The 26,673-nt window shown below is 39.8% G+C and overlaps 1 protein-coding gene across 2 annotated transcripts; it reads left to right on the forward strand.

Annotated features, from left to right (window-relative positions):
- The first annotated feature begins 360 nt into the window (after positions 1 to 360).
- AFG3L2 (AFG3 like matrix AAA peptidase subunit 2) lies at positions 361 to 26,673 on the forward strand. Of its 2 annotated transcripts, none has more exons than XM_040586509.1 (17): positions 361 to 564; positions 5,134 to 5,233; positions 5,701 to 5,769; positions 7,195 to 7,310; positions 8,272 to 8,424; positions 10,608 to 10,682; positions 12,218 to 12,342; positions 14,568 to 14,841; positions 15,400 to 15,537; positions 18,697 to 18,850; positions 19,365 to 19,472; positions 19,643 to 19,768; positions 20,807 to 20,917; positions 21,542 to 21,657; positions 22,615 to 22,815; positions 24,416 to 24,610; positions 25,677 to 26,673. In XM_040586509.1, the coding sequence occupies exons 1-17, from the start codon at positions 442 to 444 to the stop codon at positions 25,917 to 25,919; spliced, it is 2,427 nt and encodes an 808-aa protein (XP_040442443.1). In that variant the 5' UTR covers positions 361 to 441; the 3' UTR covers positions 25,920 to 26,673. The 2 variants fall into 2 exon arrangements, with proteins under 2 accessions (XP_040442443.1, XP_040442444.1); XM_040586510.1 differs by having other exon boundaries at positions 12,221 to 12,342.

Below are 26,673 nucleotides of genomic sequence, written 5' to 3' on the forward strand. Positions count from 1 at the left end.
GTTATTCGGAAACGCCGCGGAGGACCCGTGCCCCTGGGGAGCCGCGGGGAGAGGCGCTCCCCGGGCTCGCAGCCCGCCCGGCAGCGGGGATGCCCGCCCTCCTTAGCGGCATCGCATCGCGCCGCGCCAGCCGCACGCCTCGAGCGGGCTGCCGCGGCCTGCCGCCGTCACGGCCGCCCCCTCAGCGCGGTGCCGCCGCGGCCGCGCCGCTGGGGGGCGTGGCCAGGAGAAGTGAAGGGAACTGCGCGGGGGGGGGGCCGCCGCCGCGGGGCAGGGCCTGCGGGAGGGGGCGGGGCTCTGAGGGGTCCTTCGGGCGTTGAGGACGCGCACGCAGCAGCGTGATGACGTCAGACGTCGCGGGGGGGGTGTGGGCTGACGGCGGCGCGGGGCAGTGGACGCGGTGGGCCGTGGACGCGGTGGGCCGAAGCTGCCGCTTGGGCTATGGCGCACCGGTACCTGCTGCTGACGCGGGGCAGCTGCCGGCGCCGGGGCCTCCCCGGGGTCCTGCTGCAACAGCTGCTCTGCGGAAGGGGCTTGCTGGGGGCGAGGCCCTGCCTGGCGCAGGTGAGGAGCCGGGCGTAGGCCCTGCCGGCCGCTCCCCCGGCGGTTGGCCGCTGACACGGGGAGAGGGGGGCGAGGGAGGGTCTCTTCTGCCGTGCTGACGCGCGGGGCCGCCCCGCCGCTGCCCGTGGCTCCAGGCCGGGGGAAGGCGCCCCGCTGCCCGGGGTCGAGGACCCCTCGCTGCTCCCTGCGGCCTTCCCCGGCTCGTTCTTATCCCCGTCGGCGGAGGCGGCCCCACGGGTGCCCGCCCTCCCGGGGAGCGAGCGCCGGCGGATGGGCGCGAGTGCGGTGCCTCCCGAGCTGGCCGCGGCAGCCGGGCGCCGTGCGGGAGCCCCGCGGGCACTGCGGGCTTCTTCGGCTGTGCCGGCACCCGATAGCCGCTGCTGCACCCCTCCGGTGTTGCCGGGTTCCCAGCCGGTTTGCAGGTGCCGGTTGCTCAGAAGTACCTCCGCTGCATTTCCAGGGTGACGGCCGGGGCCGGGCGGCCGTGGCGGCCGCAGACGGCGGCGGGGCTGTGGCCTGAGCGAGTGGTTTGGGAGTTTGGGTTGTCAGTGAGCGCAACGGTAACGTGCCGAGAAAGGGAAGGCGAGTGGTCGGTTGTTTGGATTCTGGGCTTGCACGGTGCATTAGCGGTATGGATATGAACCTAATATTCTAGTATTAACTCATAAATCATGACGGCTGGGTATTCATTCTTAGTAAAATGGTTTAGACCAGCGGTCCTCAAACTTTTTAACCAGGGGGCCGGCACACGGACGAAGTGGCAGGCAGCCATCTGCGGCTGCTTGGTTTCCCCCCGCAACCCCCGGCGGGGGTCTGTAAGTACCGGGGGCCGGATTGAGGACCCTGGGGGGCCGTATCCAGCCCACGCGTGGGCTGTAGTTTGAGGACCCCTGGTTTAGACTGTCAGCTGTATGATGAGATGTGTATTACCTTTGTTGTCAACCCCGATATATCGGAGGTGTGACAGACGTACACTATTGCTTGGGGAAAGGAAATTGTTTAATTCTTGTATCTCTCAATTGCATCATTTTTCTGTAGTTTTTGTGGTGAAGAATTGTGCCTTTGTAGGTATGACAGTGATCACTAGGATAGTGATAATTGTGAGATGAATACTTTTTAAGAATGCTAGTAACTTAGTCCTGAGTATAAACATGTGTTTTGGGTTTAATGATTAATTTGTAGTTTTGTTTGGTCGGAGATGAACATCATGACAACAATAACTAAAACACTGTCAGAAGTACCACTAATCTGTCATGAAGCTAATTCTCATTTCTGTCAAAATTTAAGCAGGTCTTATTTGAAATGGAATGTAGGAATTATGAAGGGAACTTTGTATTCATTGTAGCGTGGGGGGGGTGTATAGGAAGCAAAACAAGGACCTTTGCTTCCATAAAAGCCTCTCTATTTTTTTCTTAAAAAAACACACACCTATGTGAGTAACTTGCATTTAGATTTCTTTATCGGCTTTCTGTCCTCAACCCCCAACATGCTCTTACTTAGTATTTTGGTGAGTGCTAGATAATTAAGACTTCTGGCTTCCTCTTATTTTGTTTTGTTTGGAACTTCTTTATGGATAAACCCGTGAACTTGTAACTTTCTGGAATTAATGCATTCTTGGTCTTTTGCTTACACAATTAAGTAAGTGGATTTTCTGTTCTTGCCTTGTGTAGCCTCAGGTCTTAAAAATGGATTATGGTTACAAAGTTTTTGTAAAGTCAGTAGTTCTGCTTATTTAAAATCATCTGTTACATTTAATATTGGAATCATGGTGAACGTGCTTCCTCTGTATTACAGATCCTGGGTTTATACTACACTCTGGAGTAGTAACAGTTTCTGTGTTACTTTAACTGCAAAACTGACCTTTGTGTACTTTGCTTATCCTGAACTTCTATTTAAAAAGAAGTCTTGATTTTTAGGAAGCTGTCACAAGGTTTGCCTAAAAAAATAAAAAACTAGATAGGTTTTTTGCTTTATGTGCTGTGACAGTTCTTTCATCTCTGACAGAGAGAAGCTGGACAGAGTTTCTTGGTAGCTAACCCAAACCAGCATCCAGCAAAAATGTGCTTTGTTTGCTTTTCCCTCTGCTTAGGCAGTGGGTGTGCTAAAGCTTGCTGTGTCATTCCCATTGCCAGCTAACCTAGGGACAGGCCCTGTATCGGGATCAATATGATCAGTTTTCATGCTGGGGACTTAGAGTCCAAAAAATAAAAAACCTAACCCCAAGCAGTTGTTATCAGTGTAGTATGGTTCTAATAACTTCTGCATTTGTGGAATGCTATGGTGAAAAGAAGCTGTGTGTTTCAGTAGATTGACTCACCTAGATCTGTCGGCAGCATAAAAGCACACCTCCCAGCCTCAGGCAGGTGATTTATTGAGCCATGAAGTCAGTTCTTGTTTCTCATAAAGCAACTTTAAAACACTCAGCATTCTGCATGTTAACTTGACAAGTGACTGTCTTTATTCATGGATCTGTAGAGACAATCCAGCAACAAACCAGTTGCGTTATTCAGGTCTGCCGCAAAGCTCTATCTGCTTACCCTTCTCTCTGTTCTCTGCCCTGCCCTTCCCCAGCCCAATTAAACTATAACTTAGTTCTGTAATAAACCCATGCTGGTCTAGCTGAGCCAGGCAATTGGATTTGGCTTACTTAAACTTTTATTTTAAATGTGAGCAGTTGCTTTATTTCAGTTGGAGCAAAGGTTTTTCAATATGCTTGCCCTTTAAAAATAAAAAAGGTAATCTGAGCTTGCAGAATAATTAACTCCCAAACTTCTTGGTGTTTTAGGAGACCTGTGACGTAAAAGAGAAGCCAGTGTTACTGGATGTGTCTTTGAGCTTTATATGTTGATGCAGCGTTCATTACCTGTTTGTATTTAAATTACAGATGGGTTGTTGGTCTATGGCAAGCTCTTCTTGTTTTATTGCCCACATAAATGCATCCCACTTGTCTTAAAAGCTGTTTCTAGGAGCACAGATGCAGTTGCTGGCGTTGGAAGTCAGCATACTGGACCTAGTAGCTATTCTCCAGGTTAACTGCTCTCCAGATTCTGCACTGCATATACTTTTTCATGATTGGTAAAATTTATTCTTGGATTTTCAGTATCAGGCTTTGCTCATAGACATGCAGTGGCACAAAATAATGGCTTTATTGAGCAGCCTAATAATTCTCAGCTCGGTCTATAGCAAAAGCAAGCAAGGATGTTTTGGTATTCCTCTTGGTTCCAGCAGGTGGAACTAGATGCTTGCTCAGAATAAGTCTAATGTATTTCATCATTTGATAAGGGCTGAAAGGTGAAGCCCAGACAGAAGGTTTCAGGAGAGTTAGCATACAGTTACTGATATGTAAACATTCCTAGGGTAGTCTTAGCATGTAATCTAGTATCCTAAAGGTTTGTGTAATATGCAAAAATAGGTTTTGTCTACAACCACTATAACGAAATTGCTATCAAGATGCTAACGTTGAGCTTTCTTTCACAGATAACAGTCCTAGATGCATGTTTGCTGTCTTGCATTGATACCTGGAGTTGTGTTTCCAGGGCCTGTTGTTTTCTGGTTTTTAGTTGTTTGGGGTGGTTTAGTTTTTTAACTATTTATCTGGCTCTTAAGGTAAATAGCTTCTACTCAAAATGAACAGAAGGAGATGGAGTGCCACTATGGGGCAAAAGGGAATGGAGGCAGAGAGTCAGTCAGTCGGTGGGGAAATCTTGGTTTTCTGGTTTTTTTCTTAGAAGCACTGGGAGAGCTTAGGAAGGGGATAAGTTGGGATTTTATCTAAAGTATATCCTTCTCGAAGAAAGGGGGTTTGATTTCTCTGTAATAAAATTGCAGTTTACTCTGTGTTTAGATATTCAGTTACGATACCAAGAGTTTTCTTAAGGGTTAATCTTATTTATATTTCCTTCATTGCATTTAAATGGCGAATAAAAGTAAACAACTAGCCTTAGAACAAGGTTCGATAGACTTGGCTTTGTTGTGTTTTTTAACTGGATCTCTACCTATGTAGGGGTTTAGGTCTCCTCCTCTGTGTTGGTTTCTTAGCTGGATGTAAGCATTATCTGCTATATCACTTTCTTTTGGATTCAAGCAGACCTTTCATATTCAGAAGTTAAAGGTTCTTAACTATTTGGAAAAAGTTGCAGTTCTTTAACAAAACATAATTCAGTACTGTGTGGATCATGCTTATACAATCACAGTGTTGCACTCGTGTCATTCAGCTGGTATTATGAAATATTTCCCATAGGTTCGGTGCATAGGTATTTAATGCTCATAGCTTGTAGTGTTTCCTGCTTGATTTTTCTATTTTAATAAAGAATGTTATGTTGGTATGTAAAATGAAACTCTGTTCTTGACAAATAGAATAAAAACTTCCTTACTGTAGAAATTACTCATTTGATTGAGACTTCCTTTTCCGTTGTTGTGTTATGCTCCGGTCCACAACAGTTACTATGAAGTCTGTTGTAAAGTTCCTGCTGTAAGGTAACTTCTAACTTGTTTCAGTTCAGGAGTGAGAGAGCCTGAAGACTTTTGTGGTACCTTCATGTTGTCTTATCTTTGTTTTTCGTCTTTCAGCTCTGTGAAAAAGTTACCAGTGGCGTTTCTACTGACAGAAGTACTGTCTTGGCAAGTGTAATTGCAGCTTGCAGAAGGCTTTTCTCTCAACCTCCCAAAGGTGATTATAACTTTGATCAGTGAAGCGAAGCAGACTGTGTACTCCTTGCTGAGGACTGCAATTGTGTGCCATTTAAGCTCTGTTGTCTGTGGGGATGTAAGTTGTTGTACTAACCAGCCATTAATATTGAAGTGGAACATTGTTTTATGGGATCTTTAGGCACTATTAAAGAACGGCTGTGGTTTGCTCAGCTTCAGGCTGTGCAGTACAGTTTTCTGTTGAACTAAGTCTTTCTGGTTTAAAGGATGCCTTTACTTCAGGTTATTAAATACATTTGGTATTTTCTTGTCAACAGTAGTAGATTTATTTATGGAAACCTGGTAGACCTCTTCAGCAAAACCAGTTTTGCAGTCTGTGTGTTGCTAGCTGCTGTGCTGTAGTATATGTTCAGTTTGTGACTACTGAAGTGTAACGACAGAATTGTAAACTAAAAACCAATTATGAGCTCTTTAACTTTTTCTTAATAGGATTTGAAAAATATTTTCCCAATGGGAAGAAAGCTAATGGAACTAAAAGTTCAGCTGGAGAAACAAAAGGTACAAAAAGCTGCTTGGTTTCAGTTCTCTTTTGTGGAATGTGTATTCATTAAACTAGATTTTGGCATAACATTGTGGGTTTGTTTTTCAGGGAAGATGTTTCTGTACCAGATAAGTTCAAAATTGCAAATTCATAGCTTTTTGTTGTGTTATTTGGCTTTCTATCATGTGCATCTTCTGGAATAACATTTTCTCTTGAGCTTCTGTTGGTATGCTGTCCTTAAATTCTTGTTTTAGTATTTCTTATCGGTTGACATTAGGCGTGCATTCAGGAATTCTCTGTTTATAGTTCTCAGCTTTTCCTATAGCAAGCTAAAATACGCGTTTTGTTATGTGGAATAACCAAGCTGTCATTCTAGTCGAGGATCCAGAATGTACTTTTCAGCCAGAATCAACCATGGAGTCTGCTGCTTGAAAGAGGAGTTAGTAGTGGCAGTGCTGGGAGAGGTGGGAATCCGGAAATTATCAGCAAATAACAGCCACTCTGTTGTATCAGAAATCTATATGACACGTCATCCAAGGAGAAGGAGGGGCAGCATCCCTGTGAGTCTCTTATGAGAGCAGTAATAGGAGCAGCCGTTCTCCTTTCACTAGGTCTTGAATGATAAAATGTAGTGTCATACCTGGATACCCGAACTACCAAGCTCTTGAAAGAGGCAGGGTTGGAAGGAGTGTTCGTTCGTGTTGTGCTCTGTCTTGCCCTTGAGTATGTTGACAAATGACATTATGCTACACCATGCAGGCATCTTGTGAGTTGGATGAATAGAAGAATGATTAAGATGAACTCCTTAGCTGTAGTTGGCTGTTGCTATGCTGTGCTTGTCTCTAGAACATTAAGAAGGGATGACAACCTGTGATATTGATAAACCCTGAGCTTTGAGTGCCATAGTGTGACTGGAGGGGTGAATTATGGGAGAAGGAAATGTTACTTAGAGATTATGGATTTTTTAAAAAACCAAAACACACACACATCCCCCAAAACACCTGTGTGTGTGCACATACACCTCCTAACCAACAAAAAGCCCCACCAACCCCACCTTCCCAACCCCCAATAAAATGCTTAGAATAATCTTGCGTGTCTTGGATCAATGCAGCAGAAATAAGTTTCACGTGGTCTCCACAACAGGAGTCTCTTTATATTTGGGACATTTTTCAGTTCTTGATGCCCAAATATCATCTGTTACATAATTAACATAATTAACTCTATTCTGGTCATACCTGTGTGAGATAGTTGTGTCTGTCAGTTAATGCACTATATATCGGTTTTTCTATGGAAAATGCAGTTTCTCATATCGTTTAATTATTGTAGCGTTGCAAATGAGTTCATTTTTCAGAACAAATCTTTAATTTTAGATCTAATAAAAATTAGCATAAGATTGGTGTAAGATGCAAAGATTTGGGGTTTTTTTGTTTTATTTCTGTTAGAAGCAAAGCAAGCTAGCGCCCGACAGCCTAGTGGGACTAGTAGCGGAGGAGGTGGCGGTGGTGGAAAAAAAGGTGGCAAGAAAGAAGAAACTAACTGGTGGACCAGATTACAGAAGGTGTGGATTTTAAAATATGTTTCTTTATGGTAGTAACTGTTACAGAATCATAGAACAGCCCAAGTTGCAAGGGACCTCAAAAGATCATCTAACTTGTCTTGTCCCCATAAAGTAACCTTGCATGGTTTTTGCTTTTTAGGGCTATGTTCTGATTGCCTAAGTGCCCTTTAAGCCTCCTGTGCCTAGTATTTCATAGTAACTGGCTCTAGGTGGCTCCCAACTCAGTGCCTTTCATAAACAACTGTTTTCTATGTACCTTCAGAGGCATCTAGCTCTGGTTCAGGAAGATTAATGGCATTTTAAGTTATACGAATATGGTTACTAGTAGTTAGTATTCTTATAGTGGAACCTCAGACCTCTAAAGGCTTCGTATTTTGTTTCAGAATGTCAATTTGTAAAACTTGCTGACAACAGTGCTAGTTAAATGTAGTTTACTGTTAGCCATTCTGACCTTAATGGAATACTTATGTAAGTTTCATTTTGAAATTTGTATTTACTTATAGCACAAAGGTGATAGCACCTGGCAGTTCAAGAATAGAAAGAATATTTTTCTGGGTTTACTTGGTGTGCATTTTTTTCCTTCTTCCTGGGTTTTTCCTATTAGTTTTTTCCTTTATTTTTGCCAGTCTTGCATGTAGTGCTGGAGGGCAGTCAAAATTGTTTTGGAATGAAGGGAGAAAGCTCATATAACAGATAGCAAAACTTTTTAAAAAAAGTTCATAGATCAAAACTCTTCAATTCTTACTTGTGAAACACTTGAATATTTTCTATTAATGCTGTAATTCCTCAGTTACATCTGAAATTACTGAAGCATGTTCATACAACAAAATACTGCTTCATTTGACATGTTTTAACCTTGAAGGCAGGGAATAGAATCCAGAAATAGATGCTAGAACCTGTTGTATGTTTACTGTGTTACATAATCTAAAACTTCTTTTCCCCCCCCCCCTCCATTTCCTAGGGTGACATTCCATGGGATGTCAGGGAGTTTCGGATGTATGTAGTGGGAAGTTCTTTTTTCTGGACAATGGTGGTATATTACTTCTTCTTCAGGGTCCCTGGGAGAGAAATCACCTGGAAAGACTTTGTCAATAACTACCTTTCTAAAGGAGTGGTGAGTAGTGAGGGGAATCAAAATGAAAAATCAGTGCACTGAAGATGCTTGTTTCTGCCTCCCTGCTTATGCTTGTATTCGTGTATCTGTGGAGTGAGAACTGGTTTGAGTAACTTTTGAAGCAGAAAGGGATTTGCTTCATCTTAATCAGTTCCTTGACCTAATGTTCTGGGTGGCTGTGTGAAGATTTATGTCATTTCAAGAGATGAAACGGAACAAGCAGCTCAGGATGGAGCTTCTTTTTGTATAGCTCATGTAGATGTTTGAAGGGACAGTGTAACCACAGTTTTTCAGGATATGGTTTTATAGTACAGGTAAGCTGACCTAATGATTTAAGCAGGCATGCCAGCTGCCTTTAGAAGAAACTTACACCTAACTTTAAGCACTTCCATGACCCCACCCCCCTGAAGAAGATGATAAAGTTTTCTGCATGTTTCATGCCTTAAATGAGTTCCTCAGCAAATCTGAGGAGCAGCAGTGTGAACAGAAATGTGGGGTTGGGGAATGGAAGAATTCCTTCAAGGACAGTAAATTGACATAACTGTGTTTTAAAACAGCCTCCTTTAAATGTTTTCTCCTCTTCTTCTGTTCTCCTTACCTGGAGCCACTACTGGAGCAATCAATTTTATCACTGATGTCCTATCTCTCTGTAGAACTTGGCAACTTTCCAGACTTGGAGTAATAGGTTGGTGATGCCCTGAAGTTCAGGAGATCCAAGTGTCTTACACAGGCCTCTTCCACTTCAGGAGCCACTAGTTCTTGGCTCTGTTACCTCCCTGTTCATAGTCTTGCCTGCAGGTTAGGAAAACATCGGCTTGCTTCCTCCTTTGGGTTTCAGACCTGAGATTTTGTGTTAACAGCATGCTTCCCACCTCTCTGTTACTTGAACGGGTTGTTTCTTACCTTTCTTTGTCTCGTGGATCTATGCAGAGCTGCTCCATATGCTTCTCCGCTTTTGCCTAGACTGTGTCTTACAGTCCTGTTCTTAATTGACAGTTATGCATACATAGTGTGAAAAAACCTTACTGATTATATTTGTTGTGAAGCAGTAAGACACTAACTCAGTCAAAAGGTTAGTTTAGCTGTTACAGTGAACAAAGCCTGAAGTCTTGTTGCAGAAAGGCATTATGAAAGTGGGTTGTTGCACAAAACCAAGTCTCTTGGGTCTTTGTAATATGTATTCTGGATATTCAGATAAGCTAAATATGTAGCTATCAAATGGTGTTGGTTGCTGTGGTGGTGGCCAGTTAATGGGGAGCATTACTGGAGTGAGGTGCTTTTCAAAACAGAGATGTTCAGGTAGTTTTGCATGAAGTCAGGCTAGATCTATGGTTGCTTCTTAGCTCATGGTGTGCAGCAATTATGTCAGAAATGGCCACATGTAATGAGTTCAGGGAAACAACCTTACCAAGCCTGTGTACAACTCAGGCCCAACTTGTAGAGCCATAGGTAGTTTATTTTAAGACACTGAAACAAGTTATTTTATGGAAAGAAGAAAAAATGGAAAGAAACTCTAGTTCTCTTCTGAAGAGACCCAGTCAAATTCAAGAAACTAACCATTTGAGGAGACTTCTATCAAAAATACCCCAAAAACTTAATAGTATGTATCTGCAATCCTGCAGCTCAAGTCTTGATTTTAGTTTACATGGTATCTGTTACCTCAACTAAATTCTTCTTTATCTAATTGGTGTTACTGTGTTTTATGTGGTAGCACAGGAAGTCTTTTATGTTTGGGAAAACAATTGTAAGAACAGTTAAGATTTCCCTCATTTTGTTCACTTTGGTCTGTTTTGGAAGCTGCAATAAGAGTTTGAAGAGATGTGATCTGTTGCTTTTGGTGTTTGACCATTGAAATAGTTGAGTATTGTTTAACTATTTCACTGTACCTGTGATTTGAGCTGAGGTGTGCACTGAGTTTTTTCTTGAAGGGTATGAGGTTATCCTTTCAATCTAAATTCTAATGTGCCAATATTCCTTGCTTACTGATTACATACATGATGCCTCATGCCATTCCTAATGTCAAACTGTAGATTGTGGAACCATCCTGATCTACAACATTATTCTTATTCTCCTTACTGGAAAACAGAGTAGGTCTGTATTTGGTATATGTAGCTCTTGGCTGTGACAAAAGTGCAGTGACTATACTCTTAACGCATCACAAATTTTGTTCTTTCCTCCTACAGGTGGACAGACTTGAAGTGGTGAACAAGCGCTTTGTTAGAGTGATCTTTGTTTCAGGAAAATCCCCTCATGAATGGGTAAACACTTCTAATACATACATGTGAGACATTAGAAACAGCAAAGCAATCTTTTTATAAGTAAGGTTTGATGCATAAAACTTTGGTATGTAGCAAAAATCTTACTGTTACATTATCCTGTATTGTGTGGTTTTCACTTTTCTGGACCAATTGTTTTGCCACAGATATCTTTAAACTATGGCAAGTAGTTCGTTTCCAGCACTATGCTCTTAATACAGATAGGCAAACAGGAAGAGTGAGAAATTACTGAAGGTCCTATATTTTTAACTGCTGTTTTCCAGCTACTCAAGAAAACCCGAGAGTTAACTGTACATACTTTTGGATCTTTTCTCTTCCAGACTGCTTTTAGCCAGTTATTTGAGAAAATAAAGATAAATGTTTAAATTTGTCTCTGTTTGATACTGTAGTCTCTAAAACCAAGCTGAGCGCTCTAATTCTTGAGAAAAGTACTTATTTCAGGGAGTTACTTTTCTAGCAGCACAGTGAGGAACAAACAGATGCAGGTGAAAGCTCTCCAAAGAATAATACTCAGTGGCAGGGACCTATTTTAAAAAACAAACAAAACCCATAAAACAACAACCACCAAAAAAGCTCGCCCAAACAACAACAACAAAAAAACCCACCCCAAAACTTATATGTGGAAAATCTAGGAGAAGCATTAGAGAAACTTTACCAGGTTACCACTTCCTAGGTGGTGGAGTGGTGTTTTGGTTTTTTTGGTGGTTTGTTTTTTTTTTTTTTAGCTGACTTTCTGAAACAAGGTCTGCAAGTCCCTCTGGGGTACAGTGAAATCTGCAGCAATTACTTCATCAGTGGGCTTCAGTGTGACTTATTTATACACCTACTCTTTAGCCCACATACCACTAGTTGCCATAGTTTCTCAATCAGCTAATACTTAGGACTACTTCTGGTTTTTTCCTTTTTCAATGTTAGGATAAGTAGGGGCAGGTCATGGTGCAAAAGGGGAGATGTTTTTGAAAAACTGAATCTTAGCACTGTTTGAAAGTAATGTCTGGATTTAAAGTAATGTCTGGATTTTTTTGTGGTGTATGATATAAGTTCGTGCTGTCTTTTGTGAAGACAGCTAACTTTAAAGCTAACATGGACTCCAAAAGTCAAGAATAGCCTTAATCAGAAAAGCTGAGACCTTAAAGTAAAACAGTAAGTTGTATGGCTGCTGTGTTTGCTTGTTCAGTGGCCTGTATTATTCTGACTGCATGGCGTCCTTCTAAAGATGTGTTTACCTACTCCCCTTCTGTTTGTTCCTGGAGAAAATGCCAGGATTTCAAGCTATTTAAAGTGCTCCAAAACTATTTGGTGTATGGTCTCTGTAGAAGCAATGACAGATAGTGTGTTCAGGTTTGTAGGACTTATATTTATTGTGTGCATCTTACATCAGTTACGCATTTACAAGACAACTTAAACGTGGTCCGAATCTATTCTGAGAATTGCTTGTGTATGTGTTAGAAGTTGGCTTGTAATGAAGCTGCAATAAGATAGGGCACTTTGTGGTGATCTCTGCTTTTTTTTTATAGCAGTACGTCTGGTTTAATATTGGTAGTGTGGACACTTTTGAACGGAATCTTGAATCTGTGCAGCAGGATCTGGGAATAGAAGTGGAGAACAGATTGCCTGTAGTCTACTCAACGGAGAGTGATGGGTAAGAAGTTGCTTTAAAAAAAGTCTGTTAAAAAATGTCTACAGTAGGAAAATAGACTTGTAATACATGCACCTTATGCTTCACTAGGTGGCAGCATTATCAGAATAACAATCATCTTGGCTTTGTTTTTGAATGTAACTGTAACAGGAGCTGTTCTGTACTCGCTCTGTGTAGAAATCCATATCCTCTTGCCCTAAATATAGCTGGTTATTACATAAATGTTTGTTTACAAGTTAGTCCTTCCTTCATTTAAGCCCTTCCTCCAAGTGACTTGTACTAGAGCAGGAGTCAGCCAGACAGTAGTAGAGTTCCAGGGATGGCACTCATGCAGACTTTTGAACAAACAAAATGTCATAGAACTACAGTATGTTGACTGAGATGTAACAGGCACTAATTTCTGCCCATAAATTCAGCAGAAGTCAAATTCTGTGGCCTTGCAAAAAGGCAAAAAATTGGTGGTTAAATAAATCACACTATCCTGCCTGTTAGCAGGAACTAAAGATGCATCATGCTTTTAATCTCTAATTGGCTAAGAAAAATAGTACTGATGTTGGATTTATGGCATTGTTGCTTCTCTAGTAGAGAATAATGGCTACAGTTCTAGATTTGTGTTCTTTGTAGTAGTCTTTTGTAGCTGAGATTTATTGACCTGGATTCTAGAGGACAGTAGAAATGCTCCTCCGATGTCGTTTTCCAAATGGCTTAGAAGGCAGATGTAATCTTGTATCCCAAGAACAGATTTCTTCATCCAAGTAAGCAGTTGTAAAACTACTTCTGCTGGGTGTCTGTGAAATAGGTTTTTCTACCATCAGAAAATTCAACTTTGGTGTAGTAGTTCGTCTAACTAATGAAAAAGGTTAATTGGCTGCCTCTCTTGTGTTTTCATTCTTGATACTGTGGTATGTGTTTCAGTTTTTGGGGATGGAGGGGAAAGTTTTGTTTTTCTGCCATGTCTTTTTTCCAAGCTGCTGCTGCCTGGGTTTTTTGGTGGCAGCAGGAAGAAGTAGCCTTAACTCTGGACCATCCTGCAACTTGAGATAGAGGTTTTCTGTTCCCTGTTCTTCTACAAACTCTCTGCCTTGATTCTCTGTTTCTGTCTAACAGGGCATGCTTTTAAGGATGGTCTGTAAATAAACCTGCTGAGCCCTTGTTTAAACAAAGCTGGGGAAAAAATTAGAGGACAGGGCAACACGATGCTTGTGCGAAGAGGCTGCATGTCAGCCTGAGGCTTCTCACAACAGAGTGGGAAAAGTATGTTAGTTCCTATGCCACCTTGAACCTCGTGCAAATCTCTTACTTGCTGAACCCCTTTCTGACCGGTCTCTGGCCTTTTCCTCCTCAGTGTCTGTTCTTCATATAATACGTTGCCTGTAACTTCTTGCTCTGCCCAAGAAATGCCACAGGAAGCAGAAGAGAGTAGCAGCAGGATAGGGGAAAATCCTTTTTATCTTCATTCCAGATGTGCAGAATATCAGTAAAGCCTGGAAATCCTGTGCTTGCTTACAGTAGTGCTTCTTTTCAGCATTTTGTTTTTGTTGAGCGCTGACAGAACCTCTTGTGAGCTGTTTGTTCCCTGAAGGTCTTGGCACAGATTTTCCTGAGCTGTGCTGAGATGCTATGATAATGAGGACTGCGTTACTACTAGTGTTCTTGGCTTGTACAGAGCTGCGCTAGAAAGCTGGAAAACAACAAAAAACCCATTCTGTAGCCTTGGGGAAGGTAAATAAAGACAATGAAAGAAGAAAATGTAAAAATTTAAAGACCTAAAGGAAGAAGAGTGAGTATGTATTTTTGGAGAGAAGTTTCTGTTTGAAGTTGTAGATTCATCAATTATATGCTTCCTGATGCAACTCATTTGGGGAATATAACCATTTGCATAACTAGTCCTATGGACTGTGAAGGGCACGGGAAATGAGCTACTTCTGTATACTAGGTAACGCAGTTTTCCTCTGTAAAACTAGTAATTGTCACTTGATGTGATATGTTACTTGATGTAAACATTTGTCCTGGTTTCAGCTGGGATATAGTTAATTTTCTTCCTAGTAGCTGGTATAGTGCTGTGTTTTGGGTTTAGGGTCATTAATGTTAAACCATGACAACGTTACAAGTTAATAGTGTTAGTCATCAGTGTGTTCACTTATGATGGAACCAACATTTTATACATGTGCAGTAGTGGATTCCTGTAATATATGTGGTTTTCTGCTTTGTTTGTTTTTTCCCCACAGATCGTTTCTCCTGAGTTTGCTGCCTACAATCCTGATTATTGGTTCTTTACTGTACACATTAAGAAGAGGTCCTGCAGGCTTAGGTCGAGCAGGGCGTGGAATGGGTGGACTTTTCAGTGTGGGTGAAACTACAGCCAAAGTCCTTAAGGATGAAATAGATGTTAAATTCAAAGATGTAGCTGGCTGTGAGGAGGCCAAATTAGAGATAATGGAGTTTGTTAATTTTCTGAAAAATCCCAAGCAATATGAGGATCTGGGAGCAAAAATTCCAAAGGTAAGGGAATGATGACTTAGCAAGTGAAGTATTTATTCTTTTGGTAGAATACTGAGGTCTGAATTGTGCTAGGAATATTTACATGTGCAATGCTTTCCAGCTGCTTTCTTCTGACCGTCAGGAAAAAAAAAAAGGCATTAAGTGTCAACAGTGTAACTGTGGTGCCAGTTGCCTTGTGGAATACTTGATCTGTTCACATGGGTCAGAAATTATATGTAGCGTGCGTGTGTACCATTGTTCTTACATTTAATTGTGACAAAATTGCCTTTTGGCTGTGCTGTTGTGGGAGCCCACCAGGTGACACCTTTTTTTTTGTGTCAGTCAGAGAAAACACTATTCCTATAAATCTAAGACAGCATGGCAATGTTGTATCTATTTTTTTCCCTTTTTCTGGTTTAAATAAGAGATTAATCTTCAGTTTTCCTTGCACGATTTTGGCTGTGGTGGAGGAAGAGCCAGTGGGCTCAACATCATAACATGTAGATCTTTTAAGCAAGATATTTCATAGGCTTATATTACGTTTTCTTCATGAGGAAAATACACTTGTTTCTCTTGCAGGGTGCAATTCTGACAGGTCCTCCAGGTACCGGGAAAACACTTCTAGCTAAAGCTACAGCTGGAGAAGCTAATGTACCATTTATTACAGTCAACGGCTCAGAGTTCTTAGAGATGTTTGTTGGTGTGGGTCCAGCTCGAGTAAGTTTTTGGCCTTGCTTTTGTTGTTTCAGTATTGGTTGTTGAAAGGACATTTGTCGGTGTGGGGAGGCAAACAGTTTGGTTACAGCTGAAGTTCTTTCATCTATGCAGATTACTTACAAGTGATGCCAGAAACATGTCTAAACTCAAGAATCATAGATGCACCTTTCATAAAAAGAACGAATGTAGTTCAGTATCTGGTTGCAGGCCATTGGGACCCTAAGGGTTCACCTCTTTGCAGGAACTTAAGTAAACAGAACAGAGCTCTCCAAGCTTTCTCTGAAGTACATTTACTAGCTGGGTCAGAAATACGTAGCTCATTTGACTACTGGCATGGAAAAGTCTCCTGCTCTAAACCATTCCTATTTCTTTGAAGAACTTTTATTCTTTTTGTAGTTTGAGTCTTAGACATAAATACTTGTCTAGGACACTCAAATTTGTGGTTGAAATAGGCTTCCAAGGGTCATGGAACTAATTGATTTTCTTTTTTTTTAGATCAGATGATTTAAATAACTAAGTATGTCTGACATTATTTTTGTGCTTTTCTGCACTAACTCTGAAAATAGCTCATTAAAAACATACTAAGTGGTATAAACAAGTTATTGATAGTATTTTACAGGCAAGGCAGGTAACAAAAAAAGTTCTTCATAATGTCCAAATTTCTATGCCATTTCCACCAGCTCATACCTTTGCCAAACTCCAACCATCTTGTATTAAGCCTTAAAAAGTCTACTGCAAGGTGACACGGTTTTGGAAAACTGAGGATTTGTTTGCAACGGATGCTGTGAACAGACTTAAGGAAGTGTACTGTCATTTTTACTTCTGTTTAAAAACTAATTCCGCTAGCATGAAATGGAAATGCTTTAGTGTCTCAATTTGGATTTGAAATTTCACAGGGAATGGCTTTTCCCAGATATACATGTGGGTTTATGTCCTGTGAAAATTCACAGGAAAACTAATTTTGACTGGAGTTCTTTAAAGCCCTGAAAAACAGCAGTTTCTGAATTTGTTAGAGGTTGTCATATAAACTTTCCAAGACTTGGTCCTTAGTTTCATAGCTGTGTGTGCGTATGCCTCTTGCAAGCCTAAGTCATCATCTTTTTGATGTTCTTTTATGGGACTTCCAGTAATATAGGTAGGAAAAGATAAGTGAAGCCAGGTAATTTTGGGTCTTCTGAAAAGACGAAAGGGAAGAGGGGTGTGGGACACGCAGGTAGGCACAGGGCTTGGAACTGAGAAAATAACAGAAGCTGTTCAGAACGTTAAATGCAGAAGCTGGTTGAGAGTGGAGGCTTCAATGAGGATGCAGGGAGAGACAGGAAATGTGTAAGGAAGTTGGCAAAAGGAGCAGCTATGGAGGGGAGAGCGTATAGATGGAGAGTGGGGAAATAGATGCAGAAATGGGTAACAGGGTAAAAAAAAAACAGGGATGGTGACTGAAAAAAGTGACTGTTTGTAAGCCAGAGGGTGTGGAGATGGTGGTCATGCATGTACGATCAGTGGGAGTTGAAAAAGGGAGCATGCAGTGTAGGAGGGACTTTACTGAGAAAGGGTAAGAAACAAAACTCATCCGATCCTCTGGGAAAGTGTTATATACCCTGAAATAATAATGGTACACGAACTACATTGTTGTTAGTTGTCAATGCATACCTGAAACGCCCCATAGCAAAGTGACTTAACCTTTTGCTACTGCTCTATGTAGATGATTAGCAGCTTTTACTACCCAGTGAAATCTGTTGCCATAACAGTTGCTGCTTTGGCTATGAATCTAAGTTTCAGCACAGTCAGTTTCTGATGCCTGTAGAAAACATGAGTGCATTAGTTTCATTTCCTGTGAATTTAGTAAATAAGATAGTCGTTAATGATGCTAAAGTGATTATTTGTAAATTGGGATGTGCTAGAATTAAAACTGCTTACATAGCCTTGGTTCCTTTGGTGGTTTTTTTTAGTGTATATGCATTACAGTAATTTTTAGTTCTGTTCCTTCTGAAAAATAGTTTATTTCTGGATCTCTGTCTCTTTCTGGTCAAAAGATAGTTCACTTTAAGCATCTGACACGCTTTCCTTGTTTATTATGTATGTTAATGCTTTAGTCACGGCACACAAATCAGAGTGACTGTAGTAGTGTACTGTCTGAAGTTTGCATCTCTTCACAGCTGCTGTATACACTGTCATCAGAGAAGCCTTCTCTGTTTCCATCTCTAACTTACAAATTAAAGCTCTGAGCTGCATATGATTCTCACTTGGGTCGAAATTCTTCCATAATGTTTCACTTCCTGTTTGCTCCAGTTAAGATTCCTCAGTTGGAGATCTGTTAACTCACTGAACTGGTTTTAATGAGGTCCTTCTGATATATTTGCAAGCAGGGTAACATTGTAATGTTGCATCTTAAAGGCAATCACATCGTGCTGTAACTTCTGTAGTAGAATTTAATAAGTAGTATCTTACTTAAAATCTAAAAGCCTAAAAACATTTTCAAGTGTTTGCTCATGTCTTGGCCATTTTTTCCCACAATTATAGAAGTTAATTTAACTTCTGAATAAATATCTGAAGTGAATTCAGTTTTCCTAGCCTGTGTAATGGAGAGACAGGGTGGCTAAGGGTCAATATTTATAACAGCATACTGTTAGAGTACAATGGTAAGCACTTGTAAGTAGGTGTTAAGCTCACTGTAGCTGCTGTATCCCCCTGTTCTAACTGCAGAAAACAGATTTGTATTTCCTTGGTATGAAGAGTGACTGTGGTAGCATGCCAGTTCACATTCCAGTTCTGCTTGTAATACTGTGCATTAAAGAAAAGCTTAAAAGAGAAATCTTGCTTTAAATCTTTGAAGTTTGGAGGCTCTGAACTTGAAGATATAACCACTTTTCCTGAATAACTGAAATACTTCTTAAAGCTGTTGTTTAATGATGTTCTTAATTTATGGCTTGAAAGGATTTGTGAGCCGATGGGCCTCTACACTTGTGATTCTTGCTGAGCAGCAGCTACAGTGTAACTTATCATTGCCTTGAGAGCTGGCTGGAGGCTTTGGAACACTGATTAACCACCATACTCAATTATAGTGATAGTGTTACTGATGCACCTCTTCCCTCTCCTACCCACTTACCAACCTGAACAATTGCAAACCGATCTGATACATACTCTTTTTCTCCTGTTAAGGTGAGAGACTTATTTGCCCTTGCTCGTAAAAATGCCCCGTGCATTCTCTTCATTGATGAAATAGACGCAGTAGGAAGGAAGAGAGGAAGGGGCAACTTTGGAGGACAAAGTGAACAAGAGAACACACTTAATCAGCTTTTAGTAGAAATGGATGGTAAGTTTTCCATGTCTAAGATATGGTTTCTAGCTTAAACATAAATTGATTTTGTTTCTTTGCTTTCTAAAATGAAGAATGGTGACTCATTTTGTTGCAGCTTGGTGTTTTGCTAAAATTTATTCAGAAAAAAGAACAATCGTTCTGTGTCTGATAACTGTCATAGTTGGATAGGCCAAAAAAATTCTTTGCATGAGACTAGTCTGTCTGTAAAAAATAGAGCTGGCCATGCTGGTTCTGCAATTTCCTGAGCAGTTAATCTATTATTGCGTTTTGAAGATAAAGCAGGATTTGATATAGTACTTCACAAAGCAGAGCCCAAAGCCATTTTTTTGCTTGTTATGAAAAGCTGGACAATGCTCTAATAAATGGAAGTATTTTCAGCTTTAAGACCATTTGTTTGAACTGTCATTTCTTATGTGGCCCTGTAAAGTGGACAGGTTTTTTATTTCTATTTTATTTTTTCATGGAAATTGTTTACACAGATTTTCTTTATTACATTTTTTTTCAACAGGTTTTAATACAACCACAAATGTAGTCATTTTGGCAGGTACTAACAGACCAGATATTTTAGACCCTGCTCTAATGAGACCAGGACGCTTTGACAGGCAGATTTACATTGGTAAGTTTTGTCTGCATCGCTGTATACTTCTGCATTTGTAGAATACCACTGAGGTTACTGCAGATATTTACATATGTAACTTCTTTGCAGACATTCAATTAAAATAGATGTGTGTGTATATATATACATATGTGTGTGAAAAGTAAAAGCATGCTGCTTTCATTTTAAAGGACCCCCAGATATAAAAGGAAGAGCATCTATTTTCAAAGTTCACCTTAGACCTCTGAAATTAGACACTGTCTTAAATAAAGATAACCTAGCAAGAAAACTTGCATCACTAACACCTGGTTTTTCTGGTAAGTGATTCCTAACGCTACTGTTCTTCTCCATTTACTATATAAGATGTAGATATTTTATTTCCCTACTACTTCTGGTTTTCTTGCACTTGATGTTCTGGATGGCACTCCTACTTGATTTTATTGTATTTACTGGTACAGCATGAAATTCTCTTAGCCTGTTTAAGCAAGTAGGAGACTTGTCTAAGTTTTGTCTGCCTCAATCAGGATGACATACCAGGCAGTTTTTTCTATTGTCAGCAAAAGCAATCCAGAGAGTTTTGATTGCTATCACTTGTTTGTGTATTCTTCCTTTTAATGCATTTGTTGCGTTCTTTGAACACTACTAGAGAAGACCTGGGTTTTGTGTGCATATTCTGGAGCGGGATTTCTGTTTCCGCATGTAAAAACTTCTCCCTGGAAAATGTACTGTAACCATGTGTTGAATTAGGAACGGATGTGAGAACTTTGCTTACTGGCTTGTAATTTAATCCTTTCAAAATCCCAGCAGTTGAATTCCTCACTGCTTTCGTGGTCTATATAAAACTGGCTTTCTGAGGTCTGATTGTCAATGCTTCTGGCACCTACAGTGATGATGTTTAAACTAAGTTATCTCACATTGCTACAAATAATGTTAATAAGAAGTGGGTGGCTTGAAACCAGTAATGTCAAAGGATATCCTCTAGAGATACATCAAGGTCTGAGCTATACTGGACCCATATATAGGAAATTTGCTATTTTTGCTAAATATGTACTAGTTTAAATATAGTCTGTTGCAGACAGAAAACTTAGTAGGATATATCAAACAAGTACTTCACTGGTAACAAGCTGTTTGGTAGCTGTCTACCTGAGAAAAATCCTAAAGCCTGTAACCGTAGTATGTGTATTTAAATATCTATTAAAGAATTATGCTATGTCTAATGAATTATTTTAGAGCACATTACTCTTAATTTTCAACTCTGTAAGAATTACAGAAAAGTAATACTAAGGCTATCTTCAAGCTAGACTGAGAGAAAATTGTTGAAAATTGTCAGTAATTCATGCCTTGTCTGCTTTTAGGTGCTGATATTGCTAATGTTTGCAATGAAGCTGCTTTAATTGCTGCAAGGCATCTCTCAGATGCTATAAACCAAAAGCATTTTGAGCAAGCAATTGAAAGAGTTATTGGAGGTAGGTAAATCATGTCAATTGTTTCTCAAAACTTTTAATATGTCGAGCAACTTCCTTTTCATATATATGTGTGTGTATATATATATATTAAAAAAATTCTCCATACTTGGAGTCTTTCTCCTGTTCTTCAAGGCTGTATTTTTCTTTTCTGTCCTAAAGACAGCCCAGACTTAGAAAAGTGGTATCCTGTTTATGTTTCTGACTGCTGTAATGGAGAAAGGGGTACAGAAAGAAATTGCATCAGGATGCTTTTCTGATTTCTTCTAAATGGCAAGAGGAATAGCTGTTTGGATTTAGCAATGCTTCTAACTGCTGTTAGCCTGAAATAGTCTAGAACACTATTTTATTTTTTTAAAGTGCAGATGTTTTGTTTAATTGTTTGAATATTCTTAAGAGCTTATACTCTAAAACCAGAAAATCTAATCAAGGACAAGGTTACAGTAAAACCTGGAATATACAGATTTCTAAAACTTGCAAGTTTTGGGTTGATTCTTTTTTTAAACTTTTTCAGTAGATGTATACATGGCATCTAAGTATTGCTCACCATCTTTCTCAATGAGGTAAGGGATTTCAGTGGAGAAAGGTATGTCTGAAACTAGTAATAATCAAATTTATTTTATAAAGGTTTGGAAAAGAAAACTCAAGTACTGCAACCAGAGGAGAAAAAGACAGTAGCGTATCACGAGGCAGGGCATGCAGTTGCAGGATGGTTTTTGGAACATGCTGACCCACTCTTAAAGGTAAAGAAAACAAATTTGAACTAGTGATTTAACAGTAACATGGAGAGCATCTTTTCTCTTTTTTTTTTTTTTTTTTTTTTCTCTCCCTGAATGTTGAGAGTGTGTTAAAGTATGTAATCTCGCAAAAGGTACTGTAAGCATATAAACTTTAAAGTGCTTTCTTGGTTCACTTCTAGCTTTCTTAATTGTTTCGAGTTAACTGTTAAAGGGTTTGTAGTATAAATGTTCTTGGAAAGGATCTTCCTATTGAGTCTGCTTGCCTTGATAGCTTTTTCCCTGAGGCTTTTAGTACAGATCAATGGCTTAAGTTAATCTTATCAGGTTATGCAGGTAGATGCCTCTTCAGGAATATAACTATAAAAATCATCATATAGAGGGCAATTTTAGTTTCAGTTTGCTTTTTGGATGCACAGCGTGACAAGCTGAAGATAAAGAAAAAAAGCACCCCGATCTCCCAAACTTGCTTTAACATTCATAATTTTGCTTGGCTGTGTTCATAATCTTGTGTGACTTTCAAGCTTAAAATTACTCTTGTGCAATTTACTGCTGGAAGGGCATTAATAAATGCAGAAACTCCTCCCAACTGTTCAGAATGCTAGAGAATGGAGAAATGCTCTCTCTGTCTGTTACAGAATACTTTAAACCCCTAATATATAACTCTGAAAATTGTGGGTTTTCATTAGAAAACTTAGAAAATACCATACAGTCTTTGGAAAAGGTATGTGGTCTTACCTTTCTTTTCCAGATATCCTAGTAGTTATTATATCAATTTAGAGCTAGCCAGGGCTTTTAAGGATAAATCACAATGAGGGAAAACTGTAAATGGAAACATCTGAATTAAACCTCAAGGGTGAGTGTGGTGTAGATTGCCATGTTAAAAATTAAGTCAAACTGAAGAATGCTTTATGGTTTTTAACACTGTGTATGTAGTTCTAGCATTCTTGATTTTGATTGCAGGTATCTATTATCCCACGTGGTAAAGGACTGGGTTATGCTCAGTATTTACCCAAAGAACAGTATCTTTATACCAAAGAGCAGCTACTTGACAGAATGTGCATGACTCTGGGAGGACGTGTATCTGAGCAAATCTTCTTTGGAAGAATTACAACTGGTGCCCAAGATGACTTGAAAAAGGTGACCCAGAGTGCATATGCTCAGGTATGTGCTCAAGTGAGACTTTTTCTTACAGTTTTATCTACTATTTAACACTAATGTGGTGAAATAATGCAATTTGATCAGGTATGTCCCTCAAAAACCTATTTCAAAAAATATTGCATGAATAAACATTATGCTGCTGTTGTGTAGAGATGCGGAGGACTCCAGTATTTTATTACAGTCTTACAACAGAAGTCTATGCATTAGGCTTTGATTACTGTCCTACATCTGCCCACAGGAACATGTATGCTTCAGATGGATTCAAATCCATGTGGAAATTGTATACTTTTAAAATGGAATTTAGTGCACAGATTTGATCAGCTGATCCTGCTTTTACAATTGCCCAGTTTGAAGACCTAATCTGGATTAATATGTGTAACTAAATCCAGAAAACCTTGTGTTTAAGTGCTATTTGCTGTCAGTTTACGCTGCTGAAATGGAGACATTCGTTTGTGTTTGTATCATATTAACCAGTGTAGATGAGTAATTTGAATTCTTATCAAGGTAATGACTCAGCTAAATGTAGCTATGTGCTACACAGGGGTGCATTATTCCACTTCCTGCATCAACACAAAAGATGGCATTTTATAAGACACAAGAGATAGTTTAGAGCATGCTTCTCTTCCCCTACACCACACTTACCCCTGTCCCCAAACCACACCCACTTGCTAGTCTCTGGTGTGCTTCTTGCTGCTCCAGTCTGTCAGTACATGTGCGATTAAGTCTTGTTAATGTTGTGGGATCTTCAGTCACTTTTGTTCAATTTTAAAATAAAAACAAAATCTCACATTAACCAGACATACTGTCTCCAGAGAGAACTGGAAGCTTAAATAAAAGTATTGAACTTAAGAATTCTTAGGGAAGCAGATTAAGATGCTTGGTTGTAATGCTGAGATCTCTTTGAATTCTGAATATTCTTTCATACCGGTGTTGATCTTGCAAGACCAAGCAGAGAAGCACTGCTTTAGTAACCATCAAACTGATAGTAGCCATGGAGAGAATAAATAAATAGTAGCTGGAACTTGGTTCTGCCTCTGCTGGAGTAAAATGCAACTTGAAACAGCCACATATGAACAACTAGAGGAGTCAATATTCAGTGAGTCAAGCAAGATAAGAATCATTGTCACCTTTGTAGGGGAGTGTATTGGGATGAAGTATAGCATATGATAGGATAAAAATCTTCAAGATCCTCTACTTTAATGCTTGGGTCAATTTATCCATATGGAAGAGTGGAATATGCTAGACTTGGGGTGCATTTTGAATTGGAAAAAAGCTTTTATTTCTGGGAAAGGGAAAGAGGTTTACTGCTTAGTGAAGGGTGAAAAGTTTTTCTGTAATATCTTAGTATTTCAAGCGCAAAGCATTATGTACATCACAAGTAACCACCTTTTAAATGCTGGTATTTTTGTTCTTCAATTTAATAGTTAAAACGTGAAAGTAAACTAAGGTACTTTATGAGTTCTCAGGGGAGAGTTGGTTTTACAGGAGAAGACTGGGTCATAAACAAAACTGAAAGAAAGTAGTTTTGCTACTGTATTTTACATCAGCATACCCTAAAAATCTTACTTTCTCTCCTTTGTTTGAATTTTTCTTTTTTCTTCAGATTGTTCAGTTTGGTATGAATGAAAAAGTAGGACAGATTTCCTTTGATCTGCCTCGTCAAGGAGACATGGTATTAGAGAAACCTTACAGTGAGGCAACTGCCAGACTGATAGATGAAGAAGTGCGGTCACTAATTAATATTGCTTATGACAGGACCTTAAGTCTTCTGACTGAGAAGAAAGCAGAAGTGGAGAAGGTGAGCATTACAGTATTTTTAGTCACCAAGTTCCAGCTGGCAAGCCAGAATCTGAATTGAATGGAATAGATTAAAAACAGTGCCTATGTCAGTATATGAGGAAGTTTGCTCAAAAACTGTTCAATGTCATCTTAAGAGTGTGTCACGAGACTTAAGTAAAAAGAAATCTCCTTTTGTGTTGGAACACCTCTAAGGTTCTCATGAACATGGTCTAACATCCTTCCCCCTTTATGTGGAAAATACTAATTTGGAAAGTTGGAACAAAGAGTCTGCCTACTAAAGCAGGCTCTAGTAGATGTAATAGACTAGTATTAAAAAAATCTAAACATGAAATACTAGGACTCCAATTCATTAGGCTAAAAGAAGCTCTCTAAGAAGAGAAGTAGATATAACTTTCCTTCTCTGAATTCCTTTTGAATGTCAAATAAAAATATCTTTCTACCACCGTCCTTCCCTGCTCCCTGGCTACTTGTGATCTGCCTCACTGCAGCAGAGACTTACCCTTGTACATATTCTCTTCCTCTGTGCTAGAAGGCCTGATACAGAAAAAGGATAATTTTCTAGGATAGGCATCTGATAAGTTTCCTGACAAGATGATGAGTTTGTATGGATTCTGTAAATGACAGTGTAGTAGGTCACCATCCCAAAAAAGATCACTGAATATGGTTTGTGCTGATCAATGTGCTCAGTGACCCAAGAAAGTTACTGCACAAGTGTAGTTTTTGTATTGTAAGCATTGGTATTTTATGGTGCTCTTTAGCTTGTAACACAGCAACAGCCCTGTCGAACCATCTGGTTTGATGGGAAGGGAATGCTTGTTTTCATCTATGGCTTCGTGTCTTGCATCAAGAGCATTTTGGCCACAGTGAAAGACCGCTGTTCTGAAGCAACAGTAACAGCAGTAGTGGCACATAGGGAGGGCACTTTGCCAAATCTTTAAAGTAGGATTTAAAAAAAAAATTGTATTTTTGCTATCTAGATGCTCACAGGAGAGCAAAATCATGTATTAAGTGAACTCTGAGCAACCTGTTTGAATTTGTTGTGACATAAGTTACTGCTATTGCAGGTTGCCTTACGACTACTGGAGAAAGAAGTACTTGATAAAAGTGATATGCTAGACCTGCTTGGCCCGAGACCATTTGCAGAAAAGTCTACTTATGAGGAATTTGTTGAAGGCACAGGAAGTTTGGATGAGGATACTTCACTACCAGAAGGCCTTAAAGACTGGAACAAAGAGCGTGAAAAAGAGAAAGAAGAGACAACAGATGAACAGGTTGCTAGGCAGATCAGAGGAGGGATGCCATTTTAACTGCAAAGTGTGTGGTGATGTTGACTTGCACTCTGGAAGAGAAACAAACTCACCTGGTTTGTACTTCAAATAAAAAAAAATATTTATTCAACCAAACTGTATTAGGGATGGGTGGAAGAGTGATCTCTTGTGATAAGGATATTCAGCTCCCAATTTACATATGTGATATCATCAGTTCACTGGTAAAAGATGATCATCTTTCATTTGTCAACTGAAGAAACATACGTTGGATTTGAGCTGCAGTGGAATGCCAGAACCGAGCCTCTCAAACTTTGAAACACTTCAGATTCATGCATAAACTTTGTGGCACTAGTCTCTTTTTTTAAAAAAATGTACGTAAGCTTACAAAAATTAGAGGTTTTCTGATTATTCATCTAAAGTATACCTGTATGTGACCCGTTTCCAGAAAAAAACGCACAAAGTGCATTGTTGAATGCTTAGCCAAAAGTCTGGTCTTAAAAATTACTAGCTTTGCAAAACTATTGGCTCTTTCATCTGACCCTTTTCCCCTCCACTCTTCATTTTGATTTCTGGGAGGAGTTTTATCTACAGAGAACTTCCATGTAAGTTGACAGTGAAACTGGACACCCACTTAAGTATCTTAAAATGTACTCATGGTTCAGTGTCTTTAAGACTGAAACTCAGTTTGGCTCCTGCAGTTTCTTAGTTTTTTTACAGAGTTCTGTAAGATATTGAATGTATGAATGTGTTGTGTAAATACAGTTTGAGTCAATAAAATCAGTACTTTTCTGAA

This window comes from Falco naumanni, chromosome 3 (genome assembly GCF_017639655.2).
Source record: "Falco naumanni isolate bFalNau1 chromosome 3, bFalNau1.pat, whole genome shotgun sequence".
In the NCBI taxonomy this organism is placed as follows: domain Eukaryota; kingdom Metazoa; phylum Chordata; class Aves; order Falconiformes; family Falconidae; genus Falco; species Falco naumanni.

Bases quoted from the DNA above. Each gene is read 5' to 3' on its own strand.
- AFG3L2 (XM_040586509.1), top strand. From the start codon at position 442: ATGGCGCACCGGTACCTGCTGCTGACGCGGGGCAGCTGCCGGCGCCGG. The intron at 14,842-15,399 runs GTAAGGGAATGA...TTTCTCTTGCAG, and splicing joins TGGGAGCAAAAATTCCAAAG to GGTGCAATTCTGACAGGTCC. The intron at 24,611-25,676 runs GTGAGCATTACA...CTGCTATTGCAG, and splicing joins AGAAAGCAGAAGTGGAGAAG to GTTGCCTTACGACTACTGGA.